This window comes from Apodemus sylvaticus, chromosome 1, assembly GCF_947179515.1.
Source record: "Apodemus sylvaticus chromosome 1, mApoSyl1.1, whole genome shotgun sequence".
Taxonomy (NCBI): Eukaryota; Metazoa; Chordata; class Mammalia; order Rodentia; family Muridae; genus Apodemus; species Apodemus sylvaticus.
In genome coordinates this window covers 171,155,930-171,179,231 of record NC_067472.1, presented here as the reverse complement: position 1 = coordinate 171,179,231, position 23,302 = coordinate 171,155,930, and the positions used below count along the sequence as shown (strand labels likewise).

Below are 23,302 nucleotides of genomic sequence, written 5' to 3'. Positions count from 1 at the left end.
CCCTCCCCCACCACATAGGAGGAGAGGAGCCAATCAGAGTGGAGAGGGGAAGCCACTCAGGAAGGGAGGGTGTGAGAAGAATCTGACCAGAAGCCAGGCCTGAGGCTCCAGAGGACTCCTGGACAAAGCCCCTGCTTGCTAGCTGCTTCTCTGGTTCAGAAGACGAGGAATCCAGGTGCATGGCCTTTTCCTTTTTCTAAAAGCCAACAGTCTGGGTCATCTGTGTTTTTGTCCCGTAAGAAGTGGAAACCCAGAGCTGTGGCCATGGAGCCCTGCCGGTCCCTGGCCCTTCTTGCTGCCTCTCTGGGCCTGACTTCTTCTCTAGTTGCTCTGAGCACCGACTACTGGATAGCGGCCACAGGCCCCAACTTCTCTGCCCACTCTGGCCTCTGGCCAACAAGCCAAGGGGTTCAAGTAGCAGGTAAAGGGGCAATGGGCTCTGTGGTGGTGGGACTGCCCAGTGGAGAACAGACACCCAGAAACATTGTCTTGCGTTAGGTTATATCCACGTGACACAGAGCTTCTGCATCCTGGCTGTCCTGTGGGCCCTGGTGTCCATGGGCTTCCTGATTCTGTCTTGCATCCCAGCCCTGTCTGCTCCCGGCCGTGGCCCTCTGGTCTCAACTGTCATGGCTTTTGCTGCAGGTATGAGTGGGATCTGGGCTGCGCTGGGACACCTGGGCTGGTGAATCCTGCAGTGGCCAAGCCAGCTCGGTGGTCTCTTGTTCTTGTCCCCAGCTCTCTCCATATTAGTGGCCATGGCAGTGTATACCAGTACGAGATGGAGCCAGACCCCATCTCCCCAGGTCCAGACATTCTTCTCCTGGTCCTTCTACCTAGGCTGGGTCTCCCTCATCCTCTTCCTCTCTGCAGGTGACAACTCAGCCCACCTCCCTGGGGAAGGGCCATGATGGGGGCTGGGGCAGGGCAGTGCAGGGCAGGCAAGCACTTCATCTCCGCTCCCCACGGCTTTGTCTCCACGCCAGGCTGCCTGAGCCTGGGTGCTCACTGCAGAACCCGTCGGGCTGAGTATGAAACCTTGTGACCAGCAGCCAAGGACAGCGGGGTCAGCAGGATGTTTGGAGCCTTGTCCTCTCAGGAGCTACAGAAGGAAGGCGGAATTCTGTCTCTGTCCCTCCCACCCCGCCTTCACTGGTTATTTCGCACACTCAATAAAAAAACGTGCTGAGATCTAATTGTTCCAAGATCGGGTCAGCCCAGGCGCAAAGCCAGCCTGGCTTCTTTCTCATCCCAGTTACCCGGGCGACTGGAGGAGCGAGGAGCACCACAACTTCAAAGGGCGCCTGGGCAACATGGTGAGTTCAAGGCTCTAAGGCGACAGTGAGACCCTGCCCTCAAGGCGCAAAGCTAAAAAAGAGGCCGGGGTTTATGGCTCCGTTATAGAGACTTGCTGAGCTTGAATGAGGTCCAAGTGGCATCCCCAGCACCTAAGACAACCACACGTGAGCCATGGTGGGCGACAGCCTAGGGAACCTAGGGAGGGTCAGAGCTACACAGACCTGCCTGCCCATAGCATATTCTGCCCTGTGTAGACATAAGCTCCCTGTGTCTCTCTCCCATCGTTAGTGTCTTTCTTTCAATTTCTATCTTTCTCCTTTCTTCGCCAAATGACCACTCTTTTACTAGATCTCCCTCTGTATGTCTGTCTCTCCTTCTGTGTCTGTGTCTCTGTCCCTGTCTGCCTGTCTGTCTCTGTCTCTTTCTTTCTCTCTCTCTCTCCCTCTCCCTCTCCTCCCTCTCTCCCTCTCCTCTCCCTCTCCCTCTCCTCTCCTTCTCCTCTCTCTCCCTCTCCCCCACCTCTCCATTTCCCCCTCCCCCACTTCCCCTCCCCTCCCCCTCCTCTCCCTCCCTTTCTCCCTCCCTTTCTCTCTCTCTCTCTCTCTCTCTCTCTCTCTCTCTCTCTCTCTGGTCCACTCTGGGGATGTCGATATGCATCACACCACCAGCTCTAACCACCAGCCTTCACCACAGGCAGATGACAGCCACAGCCTGAGGATGTGGGAGACAAACTAAGCCCAGGCATGTCATTTTGACCAGATATGACACTTAGCAACTGTTATTTTTGGTTAAGCATAGAGGATGGGATGCAGAGCCTCCTGCCAAATAAGGCAAGCCCTCGACCACCTACTACATCCTCAACTCTCTTATACTTTTTGAGGCAAGGTCTCACTAACTGCCCAGGCAGTCCTTGAATTCACTGCAGTCCTGCTATGCCAGCCCCTCAAGTAGTCGGGCTATAAACATAGCACAGGAATGATACTATCCAGACAGAGGTGCTTAAAGACAGAGACATGGAAAGGGTATGGAAGGGGGTGATTTGTGTGTGGAGTGTGGGGTGGTGGGAATTTATGGCAGAGAAGCAGGTAAGAAGTAGGATCCTTTCTCCTAAGGATGGTGGCCAATCGGGCACTAACTGTGAGCGGGGAGAAGTGCCCCCAGTGTGGGACAGGCCCTCCAGTGACCTGGAGGTGGCATTGCAGGGCTGGAGAGCAGCTAGGAAGGGACAGGGCTTGGGGTCAGAGGCACAAAGGAGGCAGGGGAAGCACCTGAGACTCCCGTCAGAGCTGTACCAAGGTTGATGGAAGCCCATGATCGTGGTGGCCATGTGGTTGAGTGAGCACGGAGGAGAGCCAGGAGCAGGTGAGGTTCCGACTGGGGATCAGGTGGGGAGCCATTTCTCAAATGGCAGAGTCGCTGTCCTTCAGGAGAGGAAGGCTCTCCTGGAGAGAAGCAGGTGCTGGCACCCAGAGGAGATGAGCATTTCCCAGGGGAGTGGAGAAGGAGGCGGAGCCCCGCCTTCATGGGAGAAGAAAGTCACAGAAAGAGGACTGGGAACGGGAGAGCTTAGGGAGCACCATGATGGCTAAGAGAGGACTAGGAACGGGAGAGCTTAGGGAGCACCATGATGGCTAAGGGAGGACTGGGAACGGGGAGAGCTTAGGGAGCACCATGATGGCTAAGAGAGGACTGGGAACGGGAGAGCTTAGGGAGCACCATGATGGCTAAGGGAAGAGAGGCTTCCAGAAGAGCTTAGCCACACAGCAGTCGCAGCTCTGACGCTCCCCTCCTCCTCCTGCTCCTTAGCTGCCCTGAAGCAGCATCTGCAGACCAAGCTGGCTCAACACTGAAGGCAATCCTGCTTCGTTTTCCCATGGTAGGACTGAAGACAGAAGCAACCAAGTCTCCTCCCTGGCTTGCTTTCCAAGCTGTCGTTCTGTTAAGAGAGTCTCTGAGCTAGGCTCAGAAGTCAAGAGCTCAGTTCCCAGCACCTGCAACAGGGTGGCTCAAAGCCAAAGGAATGTCAGTTCCAAGGGATCCAATACCTCTGGATTCCATTCCGCACATTTACACACACACACCCCACACCCCCCCCCACACACACCCACACACACCCTGCCCACCACACACACACACCATACCACACACACACACATACACCACACATACCACCCATCCCCACACCATACCACACACATACCTACTACACACACACATACATACCATACCACACACACCATATACACACATATACCACACCCCCCCCACACACACACCCCACACACACCCACACACCCCCGCCCACCTCACACACACACCATACCACACACACACATACACCACACATACCACCCATCCCCACACCATACCACACACATACCATACTACACACACATACATACCATACCACACACACCATATACACACATATACCACACACACCATACCACACACACACACACCATACCACCTACACACACACACCACTCCCCCACACACCCCCACACCTACACACCCCACCCCACCACACACACATACCATACCACACACACACACCATACCACACACACACACACACACACACCATACCACACATACCACACCACACATACCATACACACACATATACCACACCACACACACACACACACACACCATACCACACATACCACAGCACACACACTCACACACCACACACACCACACACACACTACAAGTGATTAAAAATAATAAAAATAAATTCTAAAGATAAAATTCAACTTACTTTAAAAATAAAAAGTTTTAAATAAAAATTTTAAAAGAGAAGCTGGACTTGGCGGTGAACTCCCCGCACTCGAGAGCCTGAGGCTGGAGGATCGCCTGAGGTTGGCCTGGCCTACATGGTGAGTTCTAGGCCAGCTGAGGGCTACACAGTAAGACTCTGACTGAAAGCCAAACAGAGCAGTACACAGCAACAGTTAGGAATGGTGGTGCGAGCCTATAATCCCAGGACCAGGGAGACAGAGGCAGAAGAGTCGGAAGTCCAAGGGCAGACCTGGGCAGCTGGATGGTTTGAACGCACTGTGGGCTACAGAGTTAAATAAACCTGTGTCAAACCAACAATCCTGATGGGTGTAGTGACACCTGCCATTGACCCCAGCGCTTGGAAGGCAGAGGCCGGCAGGTCTTTGTGAGATGGAGGACAGAATGATCTACAGACTGAGTTCCAGGCCTGGTCTCAGAAACAAACTCGAGAACAGAGGACAGAGCAGAAGCGGACATGCTTCTGGGGGAGGTATCCCTTTAAAAGGCTGCTAGGAGAGAAGGTTCTGGAATCTCTGCTGCCTCACAGAGAATCATCCTCCCTTCCCCCACCCTGAGGGCTCTCTGTCCCAGGGGACCAGGCTGTAAGTCATTTTCTGGGGTGTGTATGGTGTAGGGGTGAGGTTGGGGAGGAGCCAACGGGTCCCCTTCCTCACTGAGGAAGGAGATGCCTGGAAGTTAATCGCTGAGCTGCTAGGCCTGAGGTGGGGTGGGGGTGGGGACACTCGGAGAACTGAATCTCTCAGAGGGGGTCATGAGTTCTTAGGCAAGGCAGTTGAGGAAGAGGCCAGTAGCATGGGGTGAGGGGATACTGGGACATTTTGTTTTGTTTTGTTTTGTTTGAGAGAGTCTCACATAGTCCAGACTGCATTTGAATTCACTATGTAAGTGAAAAATGACCTTGAACTTCTAATCCTTCTGCCCCTAGCCAAGTGCCAGGATGACAGGTATGCCCCCACCATGACTGCTCTCTGCTATACTAGGGAACGTGCCCAGGGCCTTGTGCATGCTGGGCAATCACTCTACTAAGCTACATTCCTAGCTCTTGTTTTATTTTGTATTGTTTTGGTTTGTTTGCTGTAACTGAGATAGCATCTCACACTGTAGTCTGCCTGACCCAGAACTCATTCATTATATGGCCCAGGCCTGGCCTTGGGCTTTTTGGCCTCTTGCCTCAGCCTCCTTGAGGCTGGGATCCCAGGCAAGTGGCTGGTGGTGGGGATCTTAAGGTTGCCAGGCAGGGGTGATTTGGGGAGGGAGGCCTTCTGACTGGGAAGAGCTTCCTCCCAATGAGAGGTGTGAGCCAGCCCTCCCCGTGACGTGACGCCCTTGGCAGCTGCCTCCTTGGCATGGGGGTGAAGAAGAGCCTTCAGACTGGAGGCAATTTGCTAAACCTCTCGAGCAGCGTCCTCACAGTACTCTCCACTAGCACCAACTACTGGATCCGACAACAAGGGGGGCACAGCGGCCTCTGGCAGGAGTGTATCCATGGCAACTGCTCCAACATCCCCTGCCAGAGTGAGACCTTCACCTACCTCCATACCAGACCGCCTGCGCTCCAGAGCCCACCCCTACCCCCAGCTCCAGATGGCCCTTCCCTCTCCCACCCCCAGGCTCAGATCCGGCTGTCTTCTACCCTCAAGGCCCTTTCTCCCCACCCCTGCCTTGCTGTCCTCTCCCTACCTCATCATATACCCGCTTCCAAACTGGAGACAGATGAGCTCTAGACGCTCATGGTGTGTGTGGGGTGGGGTGAGGGTGGCCAGGAGAGCCCAGGAATGCTCTTCCATGGCAGCAAGGTGTCTAGCTGATGCTACCCTGTCTCTCCAGACACCTTGGCAGTGACCGCAGCGTGCATGGTGTTGGCAGCCGCCTTCAGTATTGTAGCTTTGGGGATGGGGATAAGGATCCAGTGTCAAGAGGCCGAGTCACTACGTAGCCAGCACACCATTGTCTTACTTTTTCTTAGCGGTGAGAAGGCAGTCACGCCCGTGTATGGGGGGGGGGGGGCGGTGTCTGACAGATTCCTAACCAAGGGAGTGGAAATGTTTCTGACTCTCCTGCTCTCTTCCTCCTACTGGGCTCTCTTGCCCACCCTCAGTGGGTTTTTTTGCCTTGTCTCATTGTATCTTGTTTTGTACCGTTTCACTGTCCTCTCTTGGAGACCTGCTCTTGTCTGAAGAGGAAGAGGAGTGGGTCTTGGGGAGGGGGGAGATGAGGGAAGCTGGGAGAAGTTGAGGGAGAGGAAACTGTGGTCGGGATAGATTGTATAAGGGAAGAATCTATTTTTAATAAAAAAAAAAAAACGAAAAAAAAAAGGAGGGGCGAGAAGCCCACAAAGGTGGAGCCAAAGGGAAGCTGGGCGTGGTCTGATAAGTCAGAGACCTTGGGCAGTTCTGAGGTTTGGGGGCAGCCCCTCCCTGGTCACGCTCACCTGACGGGTGGGCGTGGCCCAGGGTTGCTGATGCTGATTGCCTTGATCGTGTACACATCAAAGAATGCCTGGAAGCCAGAAGTCTTCTTTTCTTGGTCCTACTTTTCCGGATGGCTGGCTTTACCCTTCTCGTTTATTGCGGGTAACCAGCACGAGGGGAAGAGGGCGGAGACTACCCTCTAGAGGACTCCCCTCCCAAGAAACTTCCCAGTCACCTATTCTCCCAGTAAAGTCCACAATGACTTCCAGGGACCTCCCCGCCCGCGCACACACACGCACGCCCGGTGGAGACGCCCTCGGAGCCCCCATCCCTAGTTCCCAGGCAGGCCAGGTCATCCCGCCCTTGGCCCACCTTCCTGTCCCGGCTCTGCATTCCCTTCCTGCCAGGCTTCTGCTTTCTGCTTGCCGACATGATCATGCAGAGCACCGAAGCCATCAGCGGGTTCCCCGTGTGCCTGTGAATGCGGCCTGCCTGGGGCAGAATAAAGGAATGGCTTTTAGCGTCGGCCCTGCGTGCTTTTCTGCGGAACGTAGAGAAAGAAGCTTGGAGACGACAGGGACACGGATAAAGTGGCTTGTAGAGAGTTCAGGAGGTCAGAAGGAATGTGGGAGGGTAGGCGCGGAGACCTGAACTCTGGAACGAGGTGTGTGCCCCGGGGATTTGCAGGAGACGCGGAAGCAGGTGCAGAGACAAGCGGACACCGGGCAGTCCTAGGGGACGTAGGCGCAGAGGAAGGGGCGGGGACGAACGCACTTAGGGAATTCGTAGAGAACGCGGACACGGGGAGAGATTATGGGACTCGGGAGAGTCGTAAAGTACGTAGTCGCAGGGGAGGAGGTGGGGACGAGCGGACACAGGAAAATAAATCAGAGGGGAGTGTGGACTCAAGGATAAGGAGGCAATCTGCAGAAAGAATGCGGAGGCAATCAAGTGAAGGAGGTCTTGGGGGCGTGGGAAAAAGGCACAGGGTGCGCGTGGGAACACGGACATGGGGACTTGGAGCGCTGGGGAAGGAGGGACCGAGATGTGAGCTGCAGATCTGGGGACAGCAGGAGTTGCGGGCAAAGAATTAGGATAAACAAGCCCTCGGCAAACTTCATTCCTAGGAATGCCCTTTCCCCTACTTCTGTGGAACGCCCCCTCCACCCAGCCGCCCGCCCTGGATCCCACCTCTCTCCCTGAATTCCGCTTCCCATTGGCTTTCTCTGAGTTGTGCGGCTGTTGATTGGTCGGTGTTGAGAAGCGCAGGCGCAGAGACAGATATGGGGCGGAGTGTGCGGATGTCTGGATTAGGCGCAACCCGACCTGGCCAGTGCCTGCTGCGGGAAGATGGCGGAGCTGCGCGCGCTCGTGGCTGTCAAGAGGGTCATCGACTTCGCTGTGAAGGTGACTTTTCCCCACCCCCACTAGGTCCCAGCACCCTGAAACCGCAGCTATGCACTTCCAAGATCAGGAGCGTACCCCACATAAGAGAGCCTTTCAAAAGTCAATTTCTATTGCCCTTTGACCTGACGTCAGTCATACTTGGAGCAAAAATCAAGGGCTGTGAGTTTTTGACAATCAGATCCCTCTGAGGTCACGACCCTCTTTCCATCTCTCTCAGTCCCTTGATAACTGTGGGCTGGAGGAGTCATAGTCTCTATTTAACACGTGGAGAAACGGAGGCACAAAGATGTCACTTAGCAAGAGAGAAGCAGAATAGAGACTTCTATGTGGGGCCTGCGATTTCCTCACTCATTACCTTCCAGGCTGCCCTACATATGGGGAGCCATCTGGTTTCACAAAAGTGCCTCACCCAAATCGCCATGGGATACTTGAGGACATTTTTTTTTGGGGGGGGGGGGAAGGGAAGGAGACCTGTGTTTGCTGGAGAAGCAAGTTCAAAGGAGCCAGCTTGACCAAGATGGCAAGTGCCCGGCATTTCCTGGTCCATGAGTGGTTTGACTCCTCAGAGAGAAGCTGCTACAGCCAACATTGAATCAGACTGTGTTCCCAAGCCAGTTCTCAATGCGTGTCCTAACCTAAACTGAAAAAGATGGTGGCAATTCATGTTTATCTGTCTCCGTCGTCCCCCTCTGTGTCCTTCAAATTTCCTAGCATAGAGAGGATGCACCCAAGAGACCTCTGAGATAGGTAAAAACTGGCTATAACATTTTATTTATTTATTAATGTATTTATGTATTTATTTATTTTTGGTTTTTCGAGACAGGGTTTCTCTGTGTAGCCCTGGCTGTCCTGGAACTCACTCTGTAGACCAGGCTGGCCTCCAACTCAGAAATCCGCCCACCTCTGCCTCCCAAAGTGCTGGGATTAAAGGCATGCGCCACCACTGCTGCCCAGCGGCTATAACATTTATTTTAATACCACCATCCACGCACCCTGATTGAGGAATGAGACAGGCAGAATACAGGAGACAGACTCAGACTTAAAGTCCATGGCCCAGACAGCAGACATGGAAGTGGGTACAAAGCACCAGCAGACACAGTTCCTCTACAGAGATCGATCTTTTGTATGTCTTCTATACTCATAATTGAACGGGGTGGATGAGGAAACCCAGGCCCGTGGAGGCCCTGTTATTTGCCAGATGCCTGCCCCCGGCCCTCCAGCTGGGTAAGCAGCAAGAGTCAGGAGTCTGGGCAAGTCTGGCTTTCTGTCTGTTTGCTAGAGAGAAAACAGGTTGGCTTGAGGTTGCTTCGAACAGCCTGTGACAGAGATGCTGCTTCCAGGCTTATTGAGATACCTGTGGGTTCCTGGGAAACTCAACCACCATTTATTTATTTGTTTATTTATTTGTGTGTGTGTGTGTGTGTTGGTGGAAATTAAACCCATGACCTTCCAAATACTAGGCCAGGTGAGTACACTGAGTTATAGTTCCAGTCTTTTTCCATTTTATTTTTAAAATTATTTATTATTGTTGTTGTTGTTATAGACAAGGTATTTTAATTTAATTTAAATTTCTCAAGTGACTTATTATTTATTTTTATTTTATGTGCATTGGTGTTTTGCTTGCTTGCATACATGCATGTATGAAGGTCGAATACCCTGGAGCTGGAGTTTACAGACAGTTGTGAGCTACCATGTCCATAGCACAGCTCCTCTGGTAGTGCTCTTACCCACCGAGCCATCTCCCCAGTCCCCAATTTCATCCTCTAATTAGGCCTATGTGTGTGGATACGTGCATAGAAGTATAGGTGGCCCTGAAAGTTGGATTGGAGCATCAGAGCCCCAAAGTCACAGTCATAGGTGATCGTGAGCTGCCTGATCGGTATGTTGGGTACTGAATCTGGGTCCTCTAAAAGATCACCAAGTGTTCTTAACTACTGAGCTATCTCCCCAGGCCCTAGAGACACTCTTACTTAGTCCAGGGTGGCCTGGAACTCACTATGAGGTCGAGGATGGCCTTGAACTCCTGATCCTCCTGCCTCCACATCCTGAGGGATGGGATTACAAGTGTGTGCTATCACCCCTTGGTCTTTACGTCTTATTCTGAGGTGCTGAAGTGCCCAGGTTGGCCTCAGATTCTCTATCCTCAACCTCTCGACCGGCTTTGATGCTGGGCCTGCAGCACCACACCCAACACCCTCACCGCCTTGAATCAGCTCCCAGCACCTCCTGGGGCAAAGCCTGGCCTGTGGTCATCTAGGCTGTGTTCCAGTATGAACTGAGAGCTTACAGGTGAACGCAGCGTGGTGCCCCCTAAGTTCCTTGGGGTCATGACACTTCCCTCCCACACCGTGCAGGGCTTCCTACTTCACATCCAGTGTCTGATGATACCCTGTTGAAGAAAGGCGGTGAGTCAGTCAGACCTCGCTAGCCTGACTCTTGATACCATCTTTTGATCTCCTGGTTACTTGGACTAGACTTAGGTACCATCTTTTCTCCTAACACCCAATGTCAGAACCCCTGGTCTGTCAGTTCTCAGCCCCAAACCTTATACAGCACTGTTTCCTTTCCGACCCCAGGCCCTATCCCATTAACCCCTGTCTCACCTCTGACCTAGCTCCAGCCTCCCCCTGAGACCTTGGGCTCTCCCGTCCAGCACTCTCTCATCCAGCCTTGGGGACTTCCTACACCCAGGGCACCTTGCCTTGGCTCCTCCCCCCCATACAAAGTCCCACCTCCCCAGGCCGGCTTTGGGGAACCATTGGTTATTCATGGCAGCCATCTCCGTCCCTCCTGGGACCTTCATTTCCGCTTCCTAGTCTCCAGCCTGTACTCAGTGCCCGCTGATTCCTTTGCTTTGATGTCCTTTGTGCTATACTCTCCAGCATCTTTTTCCCGTCTTGATGATTGTGACCCATTGACTACACCAACACTGAATGAATCTCCTCTCTCTGAGGGCCTCCCCCCATCCTGTCCTGTAAGCCCTTTCCATAGTATATGGTGATCTTCTTGTTTCCCCCAGTGTGCTACCTGCACCTCGATTTCCAGACTGGCAGCTCCTCACAGACTGAGCCGGTTCTCGCTCACCTCAGTGGTCCTGGTATCACCCAGTCCCTCGTGGTGTTTGTTCTCAGATCACCTTTTCTGAGGCCTTCCGTGATCCTTTGCTGGAAATCACGGTGCTCAGAGGCCCTCCCCTCCCGCCCCCACTCTCCGACCATGTGACCAGTATCACTTCTAAAATTGCCCTTCTGGAAGTTGAGATCTTCTGGGGGGAGACAGTCTCAGGCTGCAGGGACACCATCAGAATGGTTCATCCCACTGACAGAATGGCCCTTAAGATTATTTTTGTTTTATTTGTATGAACGTTTGCCTGTAAACATGTTATGTGCAGGATTTGTGTGCACTGCTCTAGGAGGCCAGAGGGGGGCGTCGGATCTCCTGGAACCGAAGTTACAGATGGTTGTGAGCCACAATGGGAATGCTGGGGACTGAACCCTGGTTCGTTGCAAGTGCAGCCTCATTCTCTCCCTCTTGACAGTAGTGCTTATGGTAGTAGCTACTTTATGAGGGTTAATAAAAATTTTTAAAGATTTATTTATTATTATAAGTACACTGTAGCTGTCTTCAGACACTCCAGAAGAGAGTGTCAGATCTCATTATGGATGGTTGTGAGCCACTGTGTGGTTGCTGGGATTTGAACTCAGGACCTCTGGAAGAGGAGTCAGTGCTCTTAACCACTGAGCCATCTCTCCAGCCCCCTAAATTTTTATTTATTTGTTTATTTATTTATTTATTTGAGATTGGTCATGCGCATGCCACAGCACTACTGTGGAGACCAGACGCCAACTCAAGGGAGTGAGTGGGCTCTCTTCCTCCGCTGTGTGGGTCTCAGAGATAAAAATTCAGGTTATCTGGCTTGGCAGCAAACACCCTTATCTGCTGAACCATCTCAGAGTCTCAAAAGTCTAACCCAGAGTGATTTGGAACTCCTCATCCTTCTACCTCTGCCTCGTCAGCATAGGCTACTGGCAAGGGCCACCACAGTTGGAGTTAGGCCAACTGAATCCTTGGAGCCGTGCCTGGGCTGCAGTGAGTGCCCTTAACGATTTGGGTGGTGAGGGATGGAAGTCTCTTTAGCAACTTCCTCAGAATATAACCGGGGCTTGCGCAGACTGGGAGAGAGAAAGTATCAATAGGTATTTGGCAACTCAGGGAGGTGCTTGTTTCTGGCCAGGAGCACATTTTCCACGAGGCTTGGCCCTCTGAGTTAACCAGGAAAGGCTGGAGGACAATCTGAGGCCCAGAAAGCATGCGTCCACCTGTGGAGTGGCCGCCGCCGCACCCCTTTAGTGCTTAAGGAAACACTGGCTCCCACACCTTTCCTTCATTACCCTCGCTTTCACCCCCCAGCCTCAGACCCTAGGTTGCCCCAGAAGACCTTCTGTATTTGCTCGGTGCTCTGACCCACGGTAGCCAGGCTGTCAGCGGTGCTGCCAGTGTGTGATCTCCCATCAGGCCTTGCTGCCCTGCTTGTTCTGTGCCCTACAGGTGCCCTTTCCCCTCAAGCTCTGTTCAGAGTATGGCACAGACCCAAACGGGTGTCTGTGCACTGTGTCAAGGGTCCAGGAAACTGCACTTAAAAGCCCTCTCTTAAAAAGACGTGTGTGTGTGTGTGTGTGTGTGTGTGTGTGTGTGTGTGTACATGCATAAGCAAGCATACAGGTGTGTACCCACAGGCCATGGTCAGAGGACAACATGAAGGAATCAGTCCTTCTTTTACCATGTAGATCCTGGCGGGTATCAGGCTCGGCAACGGGCACCTTTATCCACTGGGCCTGTTTCCTTTATGTTTTGTTTTGTTTTGTTTTGTTTTGTTGGAGACAGAGTTTTAGATGTCCTAAACTGGCCTTGAACTAATTCTCCTGCCTCTGACTTCCAAATACTGGGATTATAGGTGTGCACCCATACACTCTACTAATAGAAACCCCCTCTCACCGTAATCCCATCTACCCAGGAAGCCTCCTCATGAACACTAAAAGTTCAAGCCCATCCTGAGCTATAGTGAATCCAACGCCATACTGAACTAAATGAAACGGGAGCGCATTGCTGGTGATGTACTTCAGTGAACCAACAGGCGTGGGTTGCTTCTCTTAGTGGGAGTAAGAGATAGTTTACTCTGGCTACACCGGAGAGGCAGGTGCATGGAGATGAACGAAGCCTTTCTTGGGGCCCAGGATGCTACGTGGAGGCATTCTTAGCCTTCGGATTAATGGAGGTTAACGGTCTGCTAAGTTAATAGATTCTAAATGCTTTTATCTGTTAGTTGCAGATGTTAGTTCAGACACAAAGGAGCATCAAGACTAGACTAGAACTAGCCCAAGATAAGGTAATTAGTCTCTGGCCCTAAAACATTGCAGTCTCTTTACAGTTCTGCTATTTTAGTCAAAATCTTCAGACACAGCTTATTTTCAGGAGTTTTCTTCAAAAACCAAAACCCCCTCCTGGAAGTAGAGGCCATAGACTCGCTAACTCCACAGAGCCTCCTGCTTCCAAGACAGTCTTACGTTAGACCCCCTCCCTCTGTCCTACCTCCCTGGGTGATGGTGGCACTTGGCCTCTCAGTTGCCCCAGCGTGGCATTAGCAGTGACCAGGTTTCCCTGGCTTACCGGACAGCCCACAAGACTCCAGGCCTGTTAATGTGAATTAGACCTTGGGGCAGAGCTCCCTGCATGGACAACGCTTACGATGCGGAATGGAGCTCTGCCCCGTATCTGAAATGGAAGCAAGAGACGGCTGGGGATGCCACTCAGTGGTGGGGTGCTTGCTGGTGTGCTGGACTGAAACGTCAGTTCTGACACACACACACATACACACACACACACAAACACCACTGCAGATGTGCCAACCACTGCTTTCTGATGTAATCCCCGAAGCAGCCGGAAACATTGGTCTCACTGAGCAGGCGAGTTAGCAGGTCCTTTGGCCGCTTTCCCTAGGGTAGAAGACACAGTCAAGGTCAGCCCAGGGTCTCCCACCACCCACCAGCACAGGACTTTCTGCAGAGGGACTTTCCTCCCTGGGTTAAAGAGGAAATTCATATAAGGCTTTTCTGTTTGCCTTACAGTAAGTAGGGTTTGATAGCCCAAGTCGGACTAAGATTTATTATGTAGCCTAGGATGACCTTTAACTTCTGGGATTACAGGCCCATATCACCATGCTTGATTTACCTGATGCTGGGAGTAGAACCCAGAGCTTCATGTGTGCCAGGAAGGTGCTCTACCAAGTACCTCTTCTTGAATTTTATTTTATTTTATTTTATTTTATTTTATTTTATTTTATTTTGAGATTTTGTTTTTGTTTTTTCAAGGCAGTATTTTATTTTTTAAGGCAATTTTTTTTTGTTTTTATTTTCCACGTGCTGCCGGGTCTAAGGGCGTGGGCAGGTGCCCTGGGGCCTTACTTGTGCCCTTGTAAGGCAGTTCTCACTAGCTTGTTCACAAGTGTCTGCTGAACAGCTAGTGATATGCAGAATAGTTCAAAACCATAGCCTCATGACAATCATAACTCGAAGGCTAGCCCGGGCCACAGCAAGTTCAAGGCCAGTAGGGGCAAATTTATAAGTTCCTGTCACAGAGTAAAAAGAGGTACTGCAGGGTAGCTAACTGGTAGAATGTCTGCCTAAACTCCACAGGTGAGGAGCTGGGCTATGCCTCAGAGCAAAGCTTCTGCTAGAATCCCCAATGAGAAGCTGGGAGCCCTGGCTCAGAGGTAGAGCCCCTCCCTGGCTCTCATGCCTTTGGAAGGCCATTGGCGCCTGTCGCCATAGTTCAGTACTGCTGGCCTCTGCCGTGAAGCCACCCTGCTCTGCCCTGTCCACGCTGGCTTCCTCTGACTCTGCCTTCCCTCCCAGCCCCTCTCTCCCTCATGGTCTTCGCACCCACTACAGACCTCCCTGGAATACCGTTCCTCACACTCTCCCTGGTCAGCCTCAGTCCTTGTTCAGATCTTAGCCTACAGGCCGCCATCCCATTGAACTCTTCCCTAACAGCTTTCTCAGGCCCCTGTGACCTTTCCTCAGAGCTCCAGAAACTCCTAGAAATCATCAGGAAGGTGCCTCAGGGGCTCCCGGACGATACCACCTTCAGCCAGGCAGTGCAGCTCGAGGCCTGCTTCCTCCTGTGGCATGGGAGATGCTGAGAGCTGGTCTCTGAGGCTAGAATAACTCACGACGATAAGTACAGTACTCAGAGCAGGGGACATACATGGCGCCCCTTCATCCATGTGTGTGTGTGTGGGGGGGGTGACAGTATCATCTCCGTGTACTTCTTCAGAGCATTGGGAGCAAGGTGCAACTAATGACACACCTGAAATCCTAGCGTTAGGGGTGAAGGAAGTGGAGTTGCCCGCCAGTCTCCATGGCATACCGTGGCACGTGAAGGCACACGCAAGCACACAGCTGTAATATTTAATGTATTTTTAATGACATGTGTCTGTGTCCATATGCGGACAGTACATGTGGAGACCAGAAGAGGGCGTCAGATCCCCTGGAGTCGGGGGTCCAGGCAATTGTGGAACTCCAGTCCTCTGGAAGAGCAGCAAGTCTACAGAACACACAAATGTAACCCACCAGTTCTCCCCTGGGCCTCCAGAGGGAGCACTCTGCCCCCATCCGGAGTTCAGGCCCAGGAAACTAGGCATGACTGTTTGTTTTGAGCTGATCTCACTACGTGGCCAGCCATCAAGCTGCTGAACTTCCTGCCTCAGCCACTCTAGTGGTGGGTGCTGGAGTGTGCGACCACACTTGGCTGCCGGACGCTTCTAATGCACTCGGAGGTGTCCTGGTAGGTATTCGTCACTGTGACTGAAGCATAACAACTTTCTCCCATACACACACACACACACACACACACACACACACACGCCAAGAGTAGACACAGCGTCCAGACAACTATGTCAAATGTCCCTGCTGCTTAGTAAAATCTGAATGAGAAATGAGAGGGTGGTCTGGCATCCCGTGTGAGTTCTAGAACCCATGACCCTATTCAAGAAGGTCTTGGCCCTCTGCGGATCCCTGCTGACCAAGCTGTGCAAGGGTCAGTACTAAGGCCATGGCCTTAACGCCCTCTCTGATCCTCTGCGTTCCCTGTCTACCACACAGATTCGGGTAAAGCCTGACAAGACTGGAGTGGTCACGGATGGTGTGAAACACTCCATGAACCCCTTCTGTGAGATTGCAGTGGAAGAGGCTGTGCGGCTAAAGGAGAAGAAGCTAGTGAAGGAGGTCATCGCTGTCAGCTGTGGTCCCTCGCAGTGCCAGGTGCTTAGGGACCCTCAGTGGAGTGAAGAGTCTGAGGGAAAAGGCTGTGTGGACACATGAGTCTGTGGGAGGAGGCTGTCTGGACCCTTAAGTCTGAGGGAGGAGTTTGAACATCCCTCAGTCTGAGGGAGGAGGCTGAGCCTGAACCTTCCTCCTCAGTTTGTGAGAGGAAGGCTGCAGCCTGTATCCCGGGTCTGAGGGAGGAGGACTGGGGCCTGGGCCTGCGTCACTAGCATAATGTCTAGTTAACTGCTCTGCCCTCTGCAGGAGACCATCCGAACTGCTCTGGCCATGGGCGCTGACAGAGGCATCCACGTGGAGGTGCCAGGGGCAGAGGCAGAAAGCTTAGGCCCCCTGCAGGTGGCCCGGGTCCTGGCCAAGCTGGCTGAAAAGGAGAAAGTGAACCTTTTGTTCCTGGGCAAGCAGGTTGGTGTGCCAGGCCTTCTGTTACCTGCTTAGGGTGGGTGTGAGACCACACTGCAACAGGCTCAGGCCCAGCAGTTTACACAACCCAGGTCAAGTAGCACAGGACCCTGCCGTCTCCACTGACCTTACCGAGTCTGGCTTGGTAACTGTGTGTGTGTGTGTGGGGGGGGGGGGTCAGACTGGGGACAACCAAAGAACGTGCCTGTGTGTCTGAAGGGCAGAGACATCAGGGAGAGGTTGTTGAGTGAGAGTGTTTGTTGTAGGGCGGTAGGGAGCCATGGCAGGTCTGTGAGCAGGAGAGGGGCCAGGATTGGAGTTTGGAGAAGGTGGGCCAAGTTGATGACTGGGCCGCTTTGGGGCTCACTGAGGCTGTCTTGCTGCCGGTTGGCTCACCTGTCCCCATTGGAGACCCAGGGACACTCACCTTCCTGTGGGAGCTGCCTTCTCACGAAGATAAGCTTTGTGGTATCACAGGACGATGGCAGAAGAAGGGGGTGTGGGAAGAGTCACAGCCAGAAAGGAGAAAGAGGAAGAGTGCTAAGAAAGCAGGAGATCACTGGGACGTGGAGGCCGTGGAGGCCGGGCACAGGAGGCTAATGAGATGGCTGGGGTCTTAGGAATGGGGGAGGGGCCCCAGGAAACCAGGCCTGCCCTGCGAGAGGGTGTGGTCATGGGAATCCTGCCAGCACTGTAAGATCAGTTAATGGGACACATTACCAGTAGCCAGAGAGTCACAGGAGAATTCTCTAAACTGAGGCCAAGTGCTGATCCCAAGAACAAACCAACTAAAACAGGTCCGGGTCGGGTTGGGGTCCAGGTATCCCTGGTACCAGATGTCGGCAGCCTGGCATTCAGCAGCTCCAGGGATGCCAGGGCCTCCTCCTCGTGTTTCCAGCTTGAGTCCTGAGCCCATCCCGGAACCAGACAGTGGAGTGAGGAGGGGGAGTGGATAGAATGCTCGTTCTGGCTTTGCCCTTGTTCCTCTAGGTTTCTGCTGAGGCTGGCACGCGTCCTGGCCACCATGGAAGTTAGGTGAATGAATGACTATACAGAGGTCAACAGGGATGCCAGGCTGCTCCACAGTCCTGCACACGTGACTGCTTATTGTCTTGGTCCCAGGGAGCAAATCATTCTAGACCCGGAATCAGCAATCTATAGCTCCAGGCAGCATCTGCTTTGCCAGTGAAGTTTTATTGGTGCAGCCATACACGTGCATTTACATATTACCTGTAGCTTGAGTGCCATGGACCTGCCTGGACAGCTTGGAAAGCCTCAAGTATTTCCTGCCTCGCCTGCTGAGAACCGTCTTTGATAAGAAGTCTAAATGAGCTCGCGCAAGCTCAGCCCCATCACAGAGTCCTCTCTCTCTCTCCCTGCTAGGCTATCGACGATGACTGCAACCAGACAGGTCAGATGACAGCTGGACTTCTGGACTGGCCGCAGGTGAGGCTGGGGTAAGGAGCACCTGCCCTCGTCCTCCAAGCTCAGCTCCTCCCTGGGGCCTTTGCACCTGTTCTCTTCACTTCTGGGGGTGCTCTTTCCCCACGCTGGCTTCCTCAAGGCTGTGTTTCAGGTCTCTGCTCAAAGGGACCTGTCTTGCCCATACTGGATGAAACGTTGTTCTGAAGAGACTTAAACGTTTGCCAGTTACTAGACTATCAAGGTTTTTGTAACAGCCTTACTGAGAAATTAGGAACCTACAGGAAGCTATGCACACTTCAAGTGTCTGATTTGCAATGAGAGACCTTGTCTCAAAACGTAAAGTGGAAGGCTGGCAAGCTGGCTCAGTGGGTAAAGGGGCTTGCCACCAAACCTGATGATCTGAGTTTGAGCCCTGGACCCACATGGTGGGGGTTCCCCAAGTTGTACACACACACACACACACACACACACATACACACACACACACACACTAAATAAATAAACAAGCATACAATTTAAAAATAAGATAGAGCACGAATGAGGAAAACAGCAGCTGTTGTCCAACAGATTCCATGCGCACCTGTATGTGCTCACACATGTACACAGACACACAAAGCTCACAGCCTGACACATTGTATGTGTTCACACATGTACACAGACACACAAGGCTCACAGCCTGACACATTGTATGTGCTCACACATGTACACAGACACACAAAGCTCACAGCCTGACACATTGTGCTCACACATGTACACAGACACACAAGGCTCACAGCCTGACACATTGTATGTGCTCACACATGTACACAGACACACAAGGCTTACAGCCTGACACATTGTATGTGCTCACACATGTACACAGACACACAAGGCTCACAGCCTGACACATTGTATGTGCTCACACATGTACACAGACACACAAAGCTCACAGCCTGACACATTGTGACACAGGGTTGACCCATGTCTTAGTCAGGGTTTCTATTCCTGTACAACATCATGACCAAGAAGCAAGTTTGGGAGGAAAGGGTTTATTGAGCTTACACTTCCACATTGCTGTTCATCACCAAAGGAAGTCAGGACTGGAACTCAAGCAGGTCAGGAAGCAGGAGCTGATGCAGAGGCCATAGAAGGATGTTCCTTACTGGCTTGCTTCCCCTGGCTTGCTCAGCCTGCTCTCTTATAGAACTCAAGAATACCATCCCAGAGATGGCACCACCCACAAGGGGCCCTCCCCACTTGATCATTAATTGAGAAAATGCCCTACAGTTGGATCTCATAGAGGTACTTCCCCAACTGAAGCTCCTTTCTCTGTGTTAACTCCAGCCTGTGTCAAGTTGACACACAGAACCAGCCAGTACAACCCATGAAACCATCACTGGAGTCATGATAATGCACCTGAGATGTTTAAATTTAAACTAATTAGAATGTGGTGGGATGGCTCAGCAGGTAAAGGCACTTGCTACCAAGGCCGGCCACCTGAGCTCGCTCCCTGAGATGACTGTCAACCCCTCCTCCTCCCCCCTCTACCCCTTGCATGCTGGGTGACAGGCATGCTCCCTAGGCCTGGTTTATGTGGTGCCGGGGATGGAGCCCAAAGCTTTGCGCATACCAGGCAAGCGCTGTACAAACTGAACCGCATCGCCGGTCTTCAAGTTCACGACTCTACAATGGAACTGAAAACTTGGTTCAGGGTTCTTTAACTGACATTGAAGGCTGGAAAGATGGCTTGCCAGTTAGGGAGGCCGGAACATGGTTCCCAGTATCCATATCGGCAGCTCACTACCTGGGACTCCAGTGCCAAGGGGTCCAATACCCTGTTCTGTGCCACTGTGCGCACTGTATTCACATGTAAACACACACACACAGACACACACACACACACACCATGCAAGTAAAATGATAAATGTAGCTAGTGTTAAAGTAGCAAAGGTGACCACAGGCTGAAACAGTAAAACACAAAGCAGACTCGGGGAAGTGACATGTCTAGTGTGTTCTAGCCTTTCTCCCACTATCTCTTAGCTAAAGTTTTTTTTTTAATTTACACGTATGCGTGTGTTTATGTGCATGTGTGGGGGTGACCTTGGAAGCCAGAAAGTGGCATCAGATCCCCTAGAGCTGACTTACAGAAGGGTGTGCGCCATTATGTGGCTGCTGAAAACTGAACTCAGGTCCTCTGGAAGGTAGAAAGTGCCATTTCCCTGAGCCATTTCTCTAGCTCTTAGATTTATGTATATGGGGAGGGTGGGTGTGGGAAGGGTACTGGCCTCTGTAGGGGCCAGAAATGGAATCAGATCCCTGGAGCTGGAGCACGGGGCACTTGAGAGTCACCTCACACGGATGCTGGGAACCAAACGCAGGACCGCTGCAGGAGCAGCCAAGTGCATCCGTTACCCTCCGAGCCACCTCTCTAGTCCCGTGCGACATTTGAATGAAGGGGAAATGAGCTCCTCCTCCTCCTCCAGAGTTTGCAGTGCTGTGGTCGCCCCTGATTTCACTATCACAGGACTCTGGTCCCTCGCTCTAGTCTCCTCAGTCCCCTTCTCCGCACATATGCTCAGCAGCGGAGCCCAGGGCCGGCTCAGTCCTGTTGGAACTCACTCTCCTCTGATGCTGTCCCCTCCAGGGCACATTCGCCTCTCAGGTGACACTGGAGGGGGACAAGGTAAAAGTGGAACGGGAAATTGACGGGGGTCTGGAGACCCTTCGCCTGAAGCTGCCCGCTGTGGTGACTGCTGACCTAAGGCTCAACGAGCCTCGCTATGCCACACTGCCCAACATCATGGTGAGTGGCTGGTGGCGAGCCGCTGGGACCTGCTGTGGGGAGGACTTGGTGCCTCCCCAGTGACTGGATGACACAAGACAAGGGTACAGGACATAGGTCAAAGGGAGAGGGTCACCTAGCCATCTTCCCTAGCGGTTTCCAGGCTCACCTCTACCAGTGGCTAGTGTAGGAAGAGGAGGGCCCATCAGGGTCACACCTGGGGGAGTCTCTCAGACAGCAGAAGCGTTTCTCCCTGTTTTCTTAGCCAGTGGGAGTTCACTGGATAATTCTGGGCAAATAGCAAGACTTCATCTAGTCTTAGCTCGTGATCATTTTTGTTCATGGAAGTCATTATTTAGGCCATCTTGGAGGGAGCTCAGATCTCTTGGTCAACAGGAAGTTGATCCCAAATTCTCACCTCAAGCAGGATGAGTTCTTTCCGTCAGCTTGACCAAGACGATGTGTTTATTGGGTCACCTTGGCCAATATGGAAAGTTGGCTAGTAGGAGGGTTCAGTGGGTCAAGCCAGCCAATGGGGAAGATTCAGTAGATCAGCTTGGCCAGTGGGACGATTCAGTGGGTCAAGTCAGCCAATGTGGAGGCTTCAGTAGCTCAGCTCAGCTGCAGCCTATGGAGTCACCGCATCCCAAGGGGACATCTGTTTACCGTGGGCTCTGTGAGCAGCTTAGGGGGGATCACTGAGGGAGGCCTGCTGTAGTAGAGCCTCCTGGGGCATCCTAGCCTCAAGGGATAGACTGCATCAGGTTTGGCTATGAGAAATCACATTCCTGGCCAGCAGAGAGGTCCTGAGGGATTCTGGCAACAGCTATGGCTTTAAACATGCACCACTCATCAGGAGGAGGTCAGGTCAGGCAAGGGCTTCGCAGCCCCTAGAGTCACTGATTTCTGTGTATAGAAAGCCAAGAAGAAGAAGATTGAAGTGATCAAGGCTGGAGACCTGGGTGTGGACCTGACCTCCAAGGTCTCTGTGATCAGCGTGGAGGAGCCCCCTCAGCGCTTAGCAGGAGTCAAGGTAGAGACCACAGAAGACCTGGTGGCCAAGCTGAAGGAGGTGGGGCGGATCTGAGACCCTCCCTGATACTCTGCAATAAAACTGTGCCTTTCCAAGCCACTGCCTCTGTTTCCTCATTCTATGGATGTCCTTGTTTGATTCACTCGTCAAATGTCTATCTAAATCCCCCATGTGACAGGGCCTGTGTAGGGTGAGGCTGGGAAGCCTTTGACTCACATCCTAGCCACTGACTTCACAGTAAAGGAATGGATGCTGGTAGAAACAACTGCAGCACAGATTAAGGAGGGCTGGGTGGAGAGGCACACGGACCTTTGGGAGAACCCTCCCAGGAAGATGGAGTCGGATGAGTGCTGGAGGAATATCAGGGAGAGGAGGACTCAGAGCTGCGGAGGGTTTGCTATGTCTCCTGCCAAGCTGATCCCTACTGAGACTCGGCACCTAAAAAAGGGTAAGGCTAGATACTTTTGTCTGCTCAGGGATGAGTAGACCAGCAAGACATTAAAAACTCATGGGCCGGGGATGTCGTTCAGTGACCAAGCACTTGCCTAGCACGGACGAGACCCTGTATTCCACCCCAGCAAGAGAAGAATCAAACTGAGTCAACCATCATGGCTTTTGACCAAAATCCTAACGCTTGGGAAGCCGAGATAGCAGGAGTGACATGAATTTGAGGCCAAAGTGGGTCTCATAGTGCAAAAACAAAAGCTTACAAAAAACGTTCTCTGATGAGATGACCAGTCCAGGACCCTACAGTCAGGTATACAGACTAGAGCCTCATAGTCACCCTTATCCAGCTGCCCTGGCTGACCAGAGCACCTGGGGACAGCATAGGGTCATAGTTAAGGCAATGGGTTCTATGTCTCTAGTCCTAGAGTTCAAATCCCACCTCTGGCTGGTTTCTGACTCTAAGGCAGACGTTCTTGGAGTCAGAGTTCCAGCTCATCAGGTGGGATTAGAGTGACAACAGTTACAAATGCAGGTTGCCTTTTGTGGCATGACTAGTCACCCGATGTTTCATGGCTTAAAACAGCATTGGGCTTAGTTTGCTCGTAAATCTGTAATGTGGACCTGTGCCGCAGCCATCTTCTGTTTGTGGAAGCCGCCAAGCTGCCTGAGCCCTCCTCTAAGTGTTCTTTCTTTTTCTTTCTTTCTTTCTTTCTTTCTTTCTTTCTTTCTTTCTTTCTTTCTTTCTTTCTTTCTTTCTTTCTTTCTTTCTTTCTTTCTTTCTAAGAAGATAGCTATGTGTAGATGTAGTAGGAGACTGTGTGCACATGACTACAGGTGTCTCTAGAAACCAGAGGCAAAGCATCCACCGGAGCTAGAGTTAAATGCTTGTGAGCCACAGGTGCTGGGAAGAGCATCCCCAGCAAGAGCACGAAGTAACCACTCAGCCTGAGCCTTCTCTCCAACTCTGGAGTAG

General features: G+C 52.3%; 3 protein-coding genes across 3 annotated transcripts; all 3 read left to right on the top strand.

Moving 5' to 3' along the window:
* The first annotated feature begins 55 nt into the window (after positions 1-55).
* Positions 56-1,196, top strand: Nkg7 (natural killer cell granule protein 7). Its single transcript, XM_052164648.1, has 4 exons — positions 56-421; positions 499-645; positions 739-873; positions 987-1,196. The coding sequence occupies exons 1-4, from the start codon at positions 265-267 to the stop codon at positions 1,043-1,045; spliced, it is 498 nt and encodes a 165-aa protein (XP_052020608.1). The 5' UTR covers positions 56-264; the 3' UTR covers positions 1,046-1,196.
* A 4,147-nt stretch (positions 1,197-5,343) lies between these two features.
* Positions 5,344-6,998, top strand: Cldnd2 (claudin domain containing 2). The gene is made up of 4 exons (XM_052179053.1): positions 5,344-5,619; positions 5,932-6,072; positions 6,558-6,677; positions 6,923-6,998. Exons 1-4 carry the CDS (start codon positions 5,451-5,453, stop codon positions 6,994-6,996), a joined length of 504 nt encoding a protein of 167 aa, XP_052035013.1. The 5' UTR covers positions 5,344-5,450; the 3' UTR covers positions 6,997-6,998.
* An 807-nt stretch (positions 6,999-7,805) lies between these two features.
* On the top strand, positions 7,806-21,977 carry Etfb (electron transfer flavoprotein subunit beta). The gene is made up of 6 exons (XM_052164647.1): positions 7,806-7,922; positions 16,082-16,240; positions 16,508-16,666; positions 18,047-18,109; positions 20,712-20,870; positions 21,766-21,977. The coding sequence occupies exons 1-6, from the start codon at positions 7,866-7,868 to the stop codon at positions 21,934-21,936; spliced, it is 768 nt and encodes a 255-aa protein (XP_052020607.1). The 5' UTR covers positions 7,806-7,865; the 3' UTR covers positions 21,937-21,977.
* The last annotated feature ends 1,325 nt before the right edge of the window (positions 21,978-23,302 follow it).